The sequence below is a fragment of the Electrophorus electricus genome, chromosome 5, assembly GCF_041902795.1.
Source record: "Electrophorus electricus isolate QZ-2024a chromosome 5, ASM4190279v1, whole genome shotgun sequence".
NCBI classification, from domain to species: Eukaryota; Metazoa; Chordata; class Actinopteri; order Gymnotiformes; family Gymnotidae; genus Electrophorus; species Electrophorus electricus.
Genome location: NC_137501.1, coordinates 24,198,969 through 24,214,502, shown reverse-complemented (window position 1 = coordinate 24,214,502; position 15,534 = coordinate 24,198,969). Strand labels below are relative to the sequence as shown.

The following is a 15,534-nucleotide window of genomic DNA, read 5'->3' as shown; positions in this document are numbered from 1 at the left end:
TTAAATGTGCCCACATATTTTGGGTTTCAGGAGATGTTGGACATCATGAAGTCAATCTATGATATGATGGGGAAATACACATATCCCTGCATGCAAGAGGATGCTCCCCGCGAGCATGTGGAGATCTTCTTTCAGGTAACCATGCAGGATCCATGCTATACAGTTCATTGTCTATAATCCTATTAGGTTAATGTAGCTTCTTTTCAATGCAGAGCTTTATTAGATTCTCCATGCAAAGTTTTTTTTTTTTTTTTTTCCTCGACCATGTTATTGTTTGTCCATATTAATATATGCACAAATGACAGTTAAAGGAATGGTGTTACTAAAATGTATTTATTAATATAATTACACTGAGGAATAGCTTGACATTTAGCTGATGATTTTAATCATTACTTAACTTAATTGTAGAATGGTTATGGTTACAAGGCACAGTTTTAACCTAAATGATAAGTGTTTTCAGTACTCTCAGTTTAATCTCTGGATTTGAGACTGCCTTTTGTTTTCTAGAAAATGGATCGTAACAATGATGGTGTTGTTACCATTGACGAGTTCATTGAGTCATGCCAAAAGGTGCAGTTTTACAGCAAGACTTTACCTTATCCCCACTCAATATATGTGGAATATGTTTATGAGGAAACTGTTTTATTGCACTTTAAAAGTTTTAAAAATGTTGGAGTAAAAAATATTAATGTTCCTGGGCCTCACCCATTTATCAACCATTTCTGTGTTCTTGCTCATGCTCAGGATGAGAACATCATGCAGTCCATGCAACTATTTGACAATGTCATTTAAAGGCATGCTCTGGTGGAGAGGAGAAGACAGGCGTCATGGAAAGTGACCTGCAACCCGGCCATCCAGCCGCATGCCTCCTGCCTCTCTTCCAGAGGACTGCCATCATTCCATTTCTTTCTTTCTCCCAGAGACATAGTGGAAGCTACATCAGGGCTGACTTCTAGACGCAACCAGTTCACCTTCTTTTGTTACATTCCTGAAAGAGTTAACCAAGTTGGGCGGACACTCACTGAAGCCGACTCGACCTTAGGGACTGGTGTTACGGATCGCAACTCAGAGGTCCTTGGGCTGAAGCTGCGTGTGGAATCAAGGTCACCGGAGGTCATCGCACGCACAAAGTGCCACCATTTTTCCAATAACTGACTGATTTTTCTTAACGCATGATGTCATGACTAACCTACACTACTTAAATATACCTATTTACTGAGCTAGTCCAAAGCCTGTCTGTTGTTGCTCGTCCGTCCACATGTGCCTCGCTCAGACTGTGTGCTGTTGTCGTGTGCCCTCAGTAAGAACTCCAGGCTTAAGCCCTGCCCCTTAGGTTTCACCCTCCCAAAGCAGAAAATAGCAAAACATTCTATGCCTGTACATTTCAGAGGAGCTCCCACTCAAGGCCATGAAATCCTTGGCCATGAAATCCTTAGCTATTACAGATTCTGACTGCTCCTTTGCTGTGACGTGAAATTCTTCCTTTGTAACACAATAAGTAGAGGAATTTAAGATACATAAACAAAAAAAAAATGTATGAAATTTAATTATGCTGCATAAGTGTTACCCAACGTTCTCACTGTGATCCCCCGTAAAATGATGAATCTTATATTATCACAGATGGTAGGTATCTGCAAGCAGCAAAAGCAGTGTTTTTTGCTTCAGTTCTTCTCACTGTATCTTACTCATAAAAGTATTTTATCCAGTATTTTATCATCTTAGGCATGACTTTAGGGTAGGTCAACACTCTGTGGCATAGAGACCAGCAAGCTTCTCCATGTAATGACTGTCCCACCGACACCAAAGAAACTTCAGAAAGTTCAGCCATGTCTGCCGAAGAAAAACACTTTTAGTTGCTAACACCCTGTTTTTTCACAGATCCACTTAGACCAAGACTCAAAAGAATTTTCAATGTTGCAATCAATACAGATAGTAGGACACAATTGAAATGAAGATTTTATTTGGGGTAAGTAAAAGTATGTACAGCAGAACAAGGTATGAGCTGAGATTTAAATATCATAAATCTAAATCTCTGGTCTTCTCTGGACTTGCAGACTCATGGACTTAATGTGCTCTTTACCAAGAAAGTCAAGAGGCTGAAGGGCTTTCTGTCATTTATTATAAGAGTGACGCTACACACTTTTGCGAACTTCCAGATCTTGAGATGCAGGCTGCAGCAGACTTTGCTTGTGGAATTACTAAAACATGAATGTGATGACATAAATGAAAGAGGAATTATTTTGATTACATATTTTTTATCTAAATTAAAAGAGCATATGCTACATATGGGATGAAAGGTATGTTGAATTGTAACTGTTTTAAATTTTATTATAACTTTGGATCTTCGATAATAATAGGTCTACTGGCTATGACGGTGTAATTTATTCTGTAATTTGTATTAAGATAAATTATATGCCTCTAACCAGTCCTGGAGAGCAAGAGCCTGAACGATTGGATCAGGTAATGAACCCCTTTCCGTCTGAATGCCAGTGGCAGTAATACATAATAACATATAAATTAGAGCAACAGTGTCAGTGTACACCGTGCTTCCAGGATCATATTTTGCCGTTGATGTTAACCATATCGAGCTGAAGTCCCCTAGCACTTTTTATATGCTAGCAGCTGTGTGGCCTTGTACATTTGATGTGATGATGTTTACTACTTCAGTAAAAGACACAGAACATAAGTCCAAAATCCATGAGATTGGGGCCCATGGTTCCACAGTGTGGAGATTTAGATTGAGTACTTGAGAGGGGATGTGTTCAGTAATCTAAAATCATCTAAACAATTGAAAAATCAAAATTTGAGTCATTCAAGTGCATAGAAGGAAACACTATCTACTGGAGAAAAGTTCTGAGTGATTTGCAGTATGACACATGCCAATGTTAGCAGAAATATTGAATTACTTTGTTAATTGTTAAGTATAATTAATGACTACTGAGTCATAAACACACTGCTGAAAATTAGAACAGGAACAATCTGTCACATGGTAGAAGTTTAAATATGCATGCTAGCAGTTATCAATAATGGGATGTTTAAGTGGTTCAGTCATGATTATTGCTGAATATTGCAATTGGACCTATTGTATTGGGTTCGCTTTTTAAGCAATGAGATCTACATATTGTATGACATCTCAAGAAACATGAAGTGCACATCAGAATCAGACAGATGAAATTTTCTAACCTAGATTTATTTATAAGCTCCACCCAGTATGTAGACGTGCAGTGAAATATCCTTAAATAATATAAGCAATAACTTGTGACTAAAGCGTACCAGTATTAATCACTAAACAAACATGTAATCATATAAACTATTAGTGGGCAGCTCCTAGTGTTAACAGTGGAAACACCGTTAGTGATGATTTTTTATTTTTTATTATTTTTTATTTTTTTTGCATGGATGCTTGTATTGACCACACAATTCAGCATTCAAAGCTCCAAGCAGCTGTTTATGCAAATGATCCCATCTAACACCAGTGAATTCATTTGAATTACTTTAAAAGAACATATACTGCAGAAGGTCTGTCTTTTCCACTTAAGAGAAGAACTCTTCCCCCTGGCCCACAGACAAGCAGTTGTAGATGCTGAAATGCATTATGTTTGCCTATTGCAATTGACTTACCATGGCAATACCAAGACTTCAAGAATGCAAAGCAGTAAAAAGTTGGGATATAATAGAATCTGAGAACAAGCAATACTGACATTCATATGGTTTGGAACCTGTGATGCAGTACTTGCTACCAGAGACGTTTGTGCAGTGTTTCTCAAACCTTTGAGTATTAACTCTACCTTCCCTTTTCCTGGTTGGGCCCTAGTTATTGTGTCAATACAGAATACTGATATATGTTTTTAATCAAGAGCAGGTCACATCAGGAAAGTGAAAGCAAGGTGGAGCCCATCTCAAATGAACATTCCACAACTTTTCAGCATCAGGTACATCAAGCATAACTCCAGTGTGACTGCCCCATCCACCAACCATGCAACTAGGACACATTAAAGATCATGGCCATATAGGAAAAATAATAATTAATGGAAGTTTTATTTACCACTATTAATGAAATGTATCCCAGCAGTAATTTAAGCCAAAAAAAGCACAAACATCCCATCTTCCAAAAGTGAAGGAAGCCCAACAAAGAGAGCACCACTGGAGAAAAGATCGTGCCTGGAACTCTGGGTACCGAAGTCATCACCAATAGGCACTCACACATGGATTTTCCAGGCATTCTTTTAGCCTCCATATGTTGACTGACTTGAAGGTCTAGCAGTTGTTAAATAGTAGGTGTTAACATGTGCACCAAGAACTATAGTTGATCACAGGTGACATTTTCTGCTATGGCAAACAACAACAAAACCCTTTTGTTGGGCATCCTTAGACACATGTCACTCCATGTTCACAATAGTTCCTGCTCCATCACCTAATGGTAATTCTTTGTGCTATAATAGTCAGGGCCCTAGTCTGTGCCACTTTATGGATTTTCCTAATTGTAGATTTTTTTTTTTCCAGTTTAGCATCAATGAGTGGCAGACTTGCTCAAAATACTGGTTAGTAGGTAACCATACCAGTGGTACCTGTCCATATTCGCATGTACCGTGTTTAGAGCAAATTAAACTGATAATCTGTTGTATTAACTGTTGTTTTAGCTAGCCTCAACTGGTTGCACTGCATTCAAAACAAAAACATGTATATTTTGTACAAAGACAATAAAAAAAAATCTCAGTTGCTATGCAATAAATGTGGAGTGTAGTTTTTCCCTAATGCCTTTTTATATACCCTGTGAACACACCACTTTAGATGAGTTGTTTTACAAGATACAAAAAATACAAAACCAAACGAAAATGTGAACTCAATCTGGAATGAGACTATTTACAACTCTGTGTAATGGAAGCTCTGTGTAATTTTCAGACAGACATTATAAAGAAACATTGCCATTTAAATTTATTACAAAATTAATAACTTCATATACATATATACAATGAACACAGCTCTACAAACTTCAGACGGCCCTGAAGCCGGGCTGTTTTGAATCAACCCAGCAGCTTTCCAAACATACACATACAAAGTTGTGTATAATGCACTTTGCCCAGTCTGTCACAGAAAACTAAATCTATTAGATTAGATTTGCATTCTGTCATTTCATGATGTAAATGCCTTGCTGCTCTACTGGGCGACACCATTTTAATATAGCCGCATTCACCTTACCCATCTACTGCACAGTGCAAGAAGTCTTATGTTAGCTTTCTCCAGGGAAATCAATAAGTCATGAGCTGTCAATGTGCACAACATTAAAATGTTTCATTGTCAAGATGATATAAAATTGCATACAGTATTCAAAGATCGCTCTGCAGGACAGATCTCCTCCCGACACCGTCGGCACCAAAGCAGCAAGGTGTGTTTTTCATCACCTATAATGAATGATCTCAGCAGAAATATAATACCCCTTTGTGATTCTGCCCTGAATAAGTAAGTGGAATAAACCTGGTGCTGGAGGTCAAATCTTTCACTTAAAGATTTTAAGTCTCTCCAGAGCAGACAGAGGTGCCTACCAGGCAAAGGAGGGAGTGAGGTGGAAATTAAGACACGTGATTTACTTGGCCACCTTGCGCAGTTCGGAGAGGACCCAGATGGCAAAGGTAAGCAGTGCGACCGATCCAGTTTGGTGGGTGGCTGCCAGGGGTGTGGGCACGTACAGGAGTAAGGTGCTGATACCAAGGACCACCTGGAGAATAAAGTACAGGGCACACTTGAAAAGCACTTCACTGCCGCAATGTAACGCATCGTATAGGACCTCTAGAATCTCACACATAAAGGACTCTTTCTCCCACTCTTTTCCTTTTCCGTTATTTTAAGATCTACTTTCATGCATTCTGTTCTAAAGCACAATCAGTTTCTAAATGAAAGATGCCACAGCAAGACTAATAATTACTTAACAAATACCACACTGTCTATTTCAGGGGAAATGCAAAATATGTCAGTGGGTTCTGGCCACTGACCTGTGTATATGCCATGGCTGTGAGACAGCCAATTGCAATCTTTGCCCTCCTGGGCAGATGCATGCGCCTTGAGAAAAGGTAGAGGCTTGTGATGGCTGCTAATGAACCAATGCCCTAAAGGAAGACAGGCAATCTTTCATTGAACAGTGGGAAAAGTCAAGAGATTAGAAAGACAGCCTGAGGATTCTAGTACCAGACTACCAGTGAATAAAAGCAAACAAGGCTAACGATGAAAGAAAATCAGAGTTGCCAATCATGCAGTAGTCATGCATGTCCTGCTGTCTCTGCCAGCAGTTGTTGGTTTTGGATGCATTAAGAGTTGCTGAAGCAGCTCAACAAGGTCATACTAAGAAAAAAATATTAACAGCCTGCTTCTTATATCATAATTTGTTTAATTAGAGTACCGATAATGAGGTGAATGAGGTGTAAGTATATGCCTATGCATGTCATCTTGCTTAGAATGTCAGAAATCTATAAACTTTGGTAGATTATGTTTTTAATCTCAAAATAGTTGCCATGTTAGCAGTAAGATATGTTACTAAAGGACAGGAGTTGATTTATAGGTTGCATTTTTTTTTTTTTTTTTTTTTTAAATGGCAGATAAGGAGTAAAGCCATGCAGCAACAGGCTCACCAGTAGACGGTGGTCAAACTGAACAGTGGTGGGGTTCTCAAACACATTCCTGACTGCCGGGGAGAAGGCCAGCAGGTCATCAGGGATCCAGTAGTCACCCATCTTTGGGAAAGAGTTATACACCAAGCCAGCGTCGAGGCCAGCGACGAAGGCCCCTGTGAGCCACAACAACGGCTCACTTAAGTGACGATGACAACAAAGCAAAACTGAAAGGGAACACATGTCTGCTGGTTGGCAGCTTCACCCGAGAGAGCTGTTAGGAAGACCAGAGCACCCGTTCCCTTGGCAAACCTCCGCAGCAGCACGATACCCCTGGTGTTGGGAAGCTGTGGAAGACACAACCGATGTCTTTTTTCAGAGCTTCGGGTAAAATGTAAAGTGCACCATGCAGAGGAATGAGATTGTGTGTGTGCGCAAATGCAAACCTTGTTTGCAGGCCGCATGAGCGCGAGGCCCATCCACAGGCTGGCACAGTAGAGCACCAGGGCTGAGCCCAGGTGGGAAGCCAGTCTGTACTGGCTCACGCGGGGAACATCATAGGACTCTGGCTTGTTCTCCAGCCCACTCTTCACCATGTACCAGCCGAGAAGTCCCTATCCATAAGCCACAAATGTTGCTATTTGCTAAATGTAGCTTTGGCCCAGTTTCTTTCCATTATGTTTCCTGACATTTTGCTCCAGTTTATAATGACAAAGTTTTAAAACAAATCAAAATTAAAATCTAGAGAAATGTAAACCAAAAACCAAAGGGGCATATTAAAAAATATGTTTTTTTGTTTTTTTTATTATGAAGCTGGTCTCATTGTTTACTATGCAAACTGGTTCAGTGTAACGACCTCTTATGCTGAACCTAAAAGTAACTATTCATCTTAGCACAAAGACACCTTAAAGTCCAATATTAGCTTCAGAAAGAAATAGTCCAACCTAAAAAGCTAAAGCTACTAACAAAGAATAAATATGGATAGGCACCAATTAGCATTATCCAAATGAACCAATAATAACTGGCTGTTACTAAATTCATTACAGTACAGAAGCATATATACATTAGGATTCACTTTTGGCCATATTAGTATGTTTGGCCAATCTATGTCTGGAAGCCAGACTCATAACAGGACACCACTTGGCTCCATACCTGGAAGAAGACAAAACCACACAGGCCCAAAGCTTGAACCTTCATCTTACGGGTAAAGTAACCTTTCTTCCAGAAATACATGGCAGGGAGGATGTATGCTAACCCCACCAGCCTGCCCCACATGCGGTGTCCCCACTCCATGTAGAAGATGAACTTGAACTCAGTCAGGGTCATGTCATGGTTCATTCTGTTGAAAAATGAAAAGGTGAGCAGATTAGAAATGTGATATAGCAATTACCCCAAGTTTCTTTCTGGCCTTGGTCCTGGAGATAACCTGTCTTGTTTAATCTAGTGCTCTACTGGTCCAGCACACCTGATTCAGTTTAATATAACCAGGATAAGAAGATGACTTGAACAAAGTGACTTGATGCAAGGAAAACAAAATTTTACAAATGGGACTGGGCAACACGTTTAGCAGATGTTAGAATTTCCTACAGTGTGAATCCCTTTTCTGTACAGTACAGTTTTTCTATCCAGCCATATTAAAGATTTATCCTCTGTCATGTTAGCATATCTATTCTTAGATAGGTGAAATGCTATGTCAAATATGGTTTGAGCTAGTGATAGACAGCTGTCTCATTTTTGATACTGTATATGTCTATTATGTTGCACTTGCTAAGTCTTTACATACAGTTACTCAACTGATTTGCTCTCTATATATACACTTATGTATCTCTGAATAAAGTTGTTGTGCTTCTCAGCATCTCTGACTGTGTTACTAATTCTGATAAATGGTGTCCCAGGACCCAGAGGAATGACAACCGAGGAAGGTGAGGCAGAAGGTGGGACCAGAGGGACAGGGTTAAGGAAAATAGGGAATTTTTCCTTACAGCAGACAACAACTTACATTTGTGACCAACTACAATTTGTGCAATTGAGGGTTAAGGACCTTACTCAGGGGACCAACACTGGTAACCTGGCAATGGTGGTGCTTGAACCGGCAACCTTCTGATTACTAGTCCAGTACATTTAATCATCTAAATAGCACTTCACAATTTGTTTAACAAAGTAAAATGTTGGTATTGCAGCAATGGGCATCACAGAGCATGTAGTTATGCTATGTAATAAGAGTTAGTGTGGCTACTGGCAGCCAGATCCCACTCACATTTTGAACTCGGGAAACTGCTGGTATTTGGAAAACTCGGCTTCCCACTCAGCCTGTGTCCGAGGTGGCTTCATCTCCTTCACCAAGTGCCAATCCACCATGGAGAGGCCTGACTCTGTCAGCCTGAAAGGCACATTGGCACGAGTTAAGTCTGTTTCCTCTGTTTAACTGCAAACATGAAAAGTTGACCATTAACCTCCCTCCTATGTAATAAGTTTGATATATTAATGAATTAATGTATTTATTTACAATTAAATAAAGCTTTGGCAGCTTTATTTCTCTTTACTGATTCTGTATCTGAGCACCTATTGATACCAATGTCATCTTAATTTTAATCACTGCTGTGATAAATTCAGAATGTGCATTATGCTTAGTATTGCTCCATTTCACCAAAAACACACTATACTAACAAGTGAACGATGAAATATCCTAGTTCACAGTCAAATACGATTATTACTGTTGTATTACCGGATCACCATTACTCCGATACTGATAAGGAGGGGAAAACGAACAAGTCGTCAGCACCAGCACATTTGACGGGTGTCCGTCACCTACTCACCTGGTTACGCCTCCCAAGACAACAGCCCCCAACACGAGCCCACTGCATCCCACCAGCCATTGACCTACAATTCGATTTGTCGCTGAGTTGGGTGTTGCCGCGGTTGCATGTGCGGACCCAGCTTCGGAAACCACAGTGTTTTGTCCTCTTTGCAGAACCCACTGCCTAAAAGGTGTTCGCTAAAAAAGACAAGACCACAGTTAACCAACAGTGGTGAGGTGGACTGCGATCCTATTCAAACGCATCACTGCGTATGTAAGGTCAAGTCAAATCTAACCAGCTGGACTGTCAGTACACAGCCTTCTAATAAACACTTCTTCAAACGTATACACACATGTGCATAAACTGAATAAACATGCATTGCCAAATTAAGTACTGATCATAAATTAATAGACAAATAGATAACCAAACAGCTCTGCGTCTTCCGATTGACCAATTTTGTCTGTGACAATGTAGTTCTATATAGCTCATTCAAACAGTTGACAGTCAGTGAAACACAAGAGCTGACCTAGCTAGTTAATGATTTAACCTTGCTGGCTGGCGAGCTAGCTTGCTAGCACATTAAAAATTGTTGGCATTAATTTCTTACTTGGATCTGTTGGAATCTTTTGCCTGCATCTCTATAACCACACCGCACTACATGCCTCAGCGCTGGGAGAAGCATAGCTCAATCTGTTGTCTTGCTATTCGTATGATATCTAAACTAGAACTCTCGTTGAGAACTCTCCTCGCATTACCATTGTGTGCTTTTACACTTCCCGTGGGTTTAACTTTGACCTTTGACGTCATATTTAAGAGTTGGGTAAAATCTCGGGCAAATGAGTTTACAAATTGTAAAATAATATGAGTGCATAAAAATGGTGGGGGTTTTTTTAGACTTGTTAATAAATTATTTCAACTAACCTGCCACTGAGACCAAAAACTCCTGCAAAATGAAATACAAATTAAGGGTTAAACTATTCTTAACCAATCGCGTGGAAGCCAAGCCATCTTGATTTGAGTCGTGTTAAGAAAACATTTCTGGACGCTGATGTGAAACCAAACGGTTGCAAGGTAACTGAATGGGAAAAATGCAGCAATAAAAGCAGCCTCATTTAAATTGACCAATATGCAAAAAGATCTTGTTGGTCATTTTCAACTTTATAAATGTTTAAAGCACGCTGCAAAAATCTGCCAAGCTAGCTAAGCAAGCGAAATTGTACACTACAGTTTAACCTTAACCAGACTAACGTCCTGTTCGGCGAGTAGCTGAAATAGTTTTCCAACTGCACCGTGGTCTGGTTTTGCGTTATAATTTGATCGTAAACTGAAGGTTATTGCATGCAATTTACAGGTTATTAGTCAGCAACTTTTACATGCTAATTGGAAATGAGCAAATTTGCGTTCTGCTGCCACCAATGTAATGTACTTTTCTGTATAATTGCTGTTTAAGTTCAGTAAGCAATAGCGAGATTGGGCCCATGAAGAATGTTTCTGATATACTGCCTTTCATTTGGATCCCTGTCCTTTGGTGACTTGCTGTCCTTGGGGGATGATTATTTTATTTTTATTTATTTTCCCCACTTTATTGATTATCTCTAGATACTCCCATTAACAGTTTTGAATAGTTTGACCTAAACATGCTGCACTGAACAAAGCTTTTCTATTTTCTAATATTCTTTCCTAGGATGTTAGAAGGCTTCCTGATGGAGGTATGTGTGGATTCAGTTGAGTCAGCGATAAACGCAGAAAGGGGAGGTACAATCGCGTGTATTCTCACACACAACTAAATCACATCTTACGTTGGATCACTTCTTATGTTACCTCTGAATATCGCATGGCCAGGAATACACTAACAGTCACTTAACCACTTGGAAGGCAGCACATGTTTACTATTGTTATATTCTGTCTGTTTTGTTTTTTTGTTTGAGTGTTCCATATTTTTCACATGCTCACTTCATTCCAGGTTCCAATAAAGTGTTATTTTATAAATACTCTTGATTCATTTGCAGGTGCTGGTCGTATTGAGCTGTGCTCCAGCCTGCTGGAGGGTGGGATCACACCCAGCATCGGTGAGTGTAAATAGACCTGAATGTTTGAATGGTTATCGGTGGAATACTGCCACAAAAATAAGTCAATAAAATTGCTTGTCAATAAAAACATACCTTGAAACCCAGTTTTGGTTTGAGTCACTGTTTTTTTAGTGATGGGCAACTTATACTTTTTGACAAAATGGTTAATTGAAGGAATAAATCTGCAATGCTGATTACATATATGGATGAACATTTATGGAACTTTCCTTGAATTTATTACTTATCTTTTACAAATTAGCATTTTTCAAATGATTTCAAGCTGGAAGCTACTTCATTCCATTTCCATTAGGCACGGTAACATGCTAAACTATACTGTTTCTTTAATATGGACAAACCTCCCATTCTCAGGTCTTCTGCAGGTTGTCAAAGAGAATGTCCAGATCCCCGTTTACGTGATGATCCGTCCTCGTGGTGGCGACTTCCTGTATACGGACCGGGAGGTGGAGGTGATGAGGAAGGACATTGAGCTGATGAAGAGCCACAAGGCTGATGGCCTGGTGCTGGGTGCTTTGACGGAGGACGGGCGGGTGGACGTTGCGCTCTGCATGGAGCTTCTGGGTAAGGGCTAGTTGTATACAGCGGTTCAATACTAAAGTGGCTAACAGTGGCTAATAAACTGTTAGATTGAGTCAGTGTTTAAACTGTGATTTAAATTGATTAGTATTTTAAATGTAGGAGGGCACAATAACAGAGGGAAGGTTAATCTGGTGTTTTTTTGTTGTTTGTTTTTACAGTGTGGAGAATGATTTACTGCTTAGCACTCTGAAATTGTCCTCTTTCCACAAGAATTATTAATTTGTTTCAGGTTTTATCTTTTATATAGTATGTCATAAGAATTACCATTTTATACAGGTTATTATTTTTAATTTTAGGGACTGCTGTAGGAATTACAATTATGTGTCTCTTCTCTATAGCTGCCTGTCGACCTCTCCCAGTTACTTTTCATAGAGGTAAGCAAATATCTCTCATAGTTACATTTCACTGAGGTAAGCAAATGTTCTTTTATAGGATAATGTATTTTTAGCGCTTTTTGAATAGGTTTTTTGATTATTCAGATATTTGCCATTTCTGATTAATAATGATGTATTATTAATATTTCACTGTACATTTCAGCATTTGATATGGTCCATGATCCCTCGGTTGCCTTAGAAACACTGGCCTCCCTGGGCTTTGAGAGGATTTTGACCAGTGGCTGTGACAGCTCAGCGTTAGAAGGCTTACTTCTCATCAAACGCCTTGTGGAACAGGTCAACAGCATCTACATCTTCATGTCCCAAAGCCTTCTGAGATCTGTGCCAAAAGTCAGATTTAGTAGTAGCTGAACATTATTATATTTTAAGACAACTCCTTGAAGTATTTATGCCTCTTTAAAAGCCTCTGAACTCCTTGAACTAGGCAGAGAACACTAACATGCATCTTGGGAGGGTAAAACAACACTTTCTAAAGACTTTTATCTAGTTGGAGATAACTGAGGAGACATTGACAAGCATCCTCTGCTGGGAGTGTGTTAATGTGTGGGACAAGCATTTTTTCAATACAGTAATGTTTCTGCCTGAAACAGAAAGGCACTACAGTCATCTTTGCAGCTCTGACATTAAAGGTCATTGAACCCACCACAGAACAAACAACTCCATTATCCAAAGTCATCACAGGCATAAATGACACATTTCATCCTCTCCTATTACAAACTGTTTGGCCTTCTGAAGTACAAAAAAAGAATTGGCATTCATACTCCTAAAGCCAGCATGTAGTGTCTGTTATTAACAAGAACTTGGTGGAACCTGGTACTAACTATACCCACTTTACAGCTGACATATGTAAAACATTCACATGCATAGTTAATTGGTTTTATAATATGGTTTTTGCAAAGGCATTCTTTGCATCTAGGTGCTCGCATAACACCATATATTTTTTTATGTTTTCTCTGTGTAGTATTTTGCTATTTCATATTGTCACTGCTCTGCATAATGTTAATGGGAATCTGAACAAATGTGGAGACCATAGAGAGATAGTGGTTCTGAAAATATACAGTGAGAGAAGAGTGGTTAGAAGCTGTCTAAAAGCTTCACCAGGAATCATAAAGTGGCATTTTAATCATGGTAAGTGTGATATGATTGCATTGTGCCATTGTGCTATCATAACACACTGACTTTTTTCCTGACAGGCCAAAGGTAGAATAATTATAATGCCAGGTAAGTTTGACATTTGCTTTTATGTTGTACAATTTCTGTACCTAGTAATGCATTCACATTGCAGTGGAGCAAATTATTTCTTTGGGAAATGTTAGACATTTTGGTGGCCTTTCAGTAACATACATGCAAGTTTAGAAGTCCAGAATCAAGTGCATGCAGTCTAGTTATGTGCACCTATGAGACTGTTGAGATCAAGTCTAATAGTATTTATTCTGTAGAAGTTTTTCAATATTTTTTAGAGTTAAAATTACATTATCTTTCACTGATTGATTGTACACTGTTTCAGCATGTGGCTTGATGACCTTATCACAGCACATTCATAAGTCGTTCTTCCATCTTTAACCAGGAGGAGGCATCACTGAGCGCAACCTCCAGCGGATCCTGGAAGGCTCTGGTGCCCAGGAGTTCCACTGCTCGGCACGCTCCAGCAGAGAGTCAGCCATGAAGTTCAGGTGAGCCGCCCAGCCCTCCTGCTCAACACGGCCCGTCCTCCGCTGGCGGTGTGGGTGTCCTGTTGAACGGGTTTCCGCGTCACCTAGGGTCTCTGTCACCCCATTTTTATGTTTTCTTCCCACAGGAATGCCAACGTGAGCATGGGTGCCTCCCTTTCAGCTCCCGAGTACTCGTTTAAAGTGGCAGACGTGACCAAAGTGCGCACTCTCAACGCCATTGCGAAAAACACCCTCTAGGGGATGCTGTGGGCTGGGCTCGGCAAGGGAGCAGGTCTTCCTTTAATTGAAGCTAGTCCTTGTCCCCTATACTTGTTGAGGAATGATGCCATTTTTATGCACAGAAGAGCTTGATGTTTTCAAGTCAAAGGAGAACATCAAACAAAGTGGCTTTTCTAGCTTTGGTTTAAATTTGGTTTAAATCTAAAGGTTATGTTTAGATGTCGGACTTTATTGTTCTTCAAACCCTTCACTTGTTTATAGTTCATCCTTGATTGTAGTGAAATTAAAAAGGTTTGGATGACAATGGATTTTGTTGCCAATAGATGTTGAATGAAATTATTAATCATTATTAATACTATTAATAAACTGGAGTGGAGAAGTATCTGATTGGATGGTGATTCTAATTGCAGCTTCATTTTATCTATCAATTAATTCTTTGTCTGCTTGTCACATTTATCCACTGATTGATAGGTATGTACTTTCTTTACTAATTAATCAATTTAAACTGTTTATGCATCATTTTCTATTTTTGTTTTCATATCTCCAACATATGCCAGTCTATGTTTGCATGTGATAATGATTAACCATATCCCAGAGAAAGGAGAGTAACATGCTGGCACCGAGCTAACAAACCTCACTGAGTCACTTCTTTTTAAACTGGTTATCCCAAAATAAGCTCTGGGCCATTGACAATATACTTTGATAATGTAAGATGTTATTTTTCTTTCTTTACCAAAATAGTTATGTGGTGGGGGGATGTGTGATCTTCAATAATCTTTTTGAGGTCCCTGTGAAATGTGAGGCCTTTACTACAGTATTGGAGAAAGTTGAATGACATCTTTTTTTAGTCCAATGACATCTTTATTTTTTTAAATAACATGACCTAAATATTATATTCTAGCTGATGTAAATTTGTTTGAGGTTAAGAAAAGCAAAAGGCTTACAGGCAGCAAAAGCTCTTGAAAAAAGATGTGGTGATCATTTAATGGATTTTATGCTACTGTGGGATAAAAAGGACCAAGTCAAGTTTCTATTCATTAAATGCGGAACCCGAAAGCTCACAAGCAGACAGGAACAATTCAATTTTCATTTAAAAGCAAATGCGTGTCTTCCTTTAATTTAAGCCATCTTTACAACTCCTCAGATAAAAACAGCGAGCTTCTGAATTGATTCCAAGTATT

At 39.3% G+C, this 15,534-nt stretch overlaps 3 protein-coding genes across 11 annotated transcripts in view; 2 read left to right on the top strand and 1 right to left on the bottom strand.

Moving 5' to 3' along the window:
• Positions 1–4,638, top strand: part of LOC113590661 (A-type potassium channel modulatory protein KCNIP2) — a 138,472-nt gene extending 133,834 nt beyond the window's left edge. For 3 of the 7 annotated variants that reach the window (XM_035529795.2, XM_035529794.2, XM_027030920.3), the window contains 3 exons: positions 31–135; positions 508–570; positions 745–937. In XM_035529795.2, coding sequence (XP_035385688.1) covers positions 31–135; positions 508–570; positions 745–792 — 216 coding nt within the window. In that variant the 3' untranslated portion in view covers positions 793–937. Of the gene's footprint in view, positions 1–30; positions 136–507; positions 571–744; positions 1,225–1,878 lie in introns of those variants that run through there. The other 4 variants (XM_035529793.2, XM_035529791.2, XR_014123828.1 and 1 more) reach the window with 3 other exon arrangements.
• Positions 4,639–4,918: 280 nt separating this feature from the next.
• Positions 4,919–10,173, bottom strand: cox15 (cytochrome c oxidase assembly factor COX15). The gene is made up of 9 exons (XM_027030919.3): positions 10,008–10,173; positions 9,419–9,597; positions 8,860–8,982; positions 7,755–7,941; positions 7,049–7,216; positions 6,868–6,949; positions 6,624–6,778; positions 5,991–6,104; positions 4,919–5,716 (listed from the first exon to the last, which is right to left on the bottom strand). Exons 1-9 carry the CDS (start codon positions 10,080–10,082, stop codon positions 5,585–5,587), a joined length of 1,215 nt encoding a protein of 404 aa, XP_026886720.2. The 5' UTR covers positions 10,083–10,173; the 3' UTR covers positions 4,919–5,584.
• A 187-nt stretch (positions 10,174–10,360) lies between these two features.
• On the top strand, positions 10,361–14,735 carry cutc (cutC copper transporter homolog (E. coli)). Of its 3 annotated transcripts, none has more exons than XM_081714488.1 (9): positions 10,361–10,471; positions 11,085–11,155; positions 11,410–11,469; positions 11,839–12,048; positions 12,405–12,440; positions 12,640–12,737; positions 13,655–13,682; positions 14,029–14,134; positions 14,260–14,735. In XM_081714488.1, exons 2-9 carry the CDS (start codon positions 11,086–11,088, stop codon positions 14,369–14,371), a joined length of 720 nt encoding a protein of 239 aa, XP_081570614.1. In that variant the 5' UTR covers positions 10,361–10,471; position 11,085; the 3' UTR covers positions 14,372–14,735. The 3 variants fall into 3 exon arrangements, with proteins under 3 accessions (XP_081570614.1, XP_026886714.2, XP_026886715.2); XM_027030913.3 differs by having other exon boundaries at positions 10,362–10,471; positions 12,604–12,737; XM_027030914.3 differs by having other exon boundaries at positions 10,381–10,471; positions 11,085–11,109; positions 11,850–12,048; positions 12,604–12,737.
• Positions 14,736–15,534: the final 799 nt, after the last annotated feature.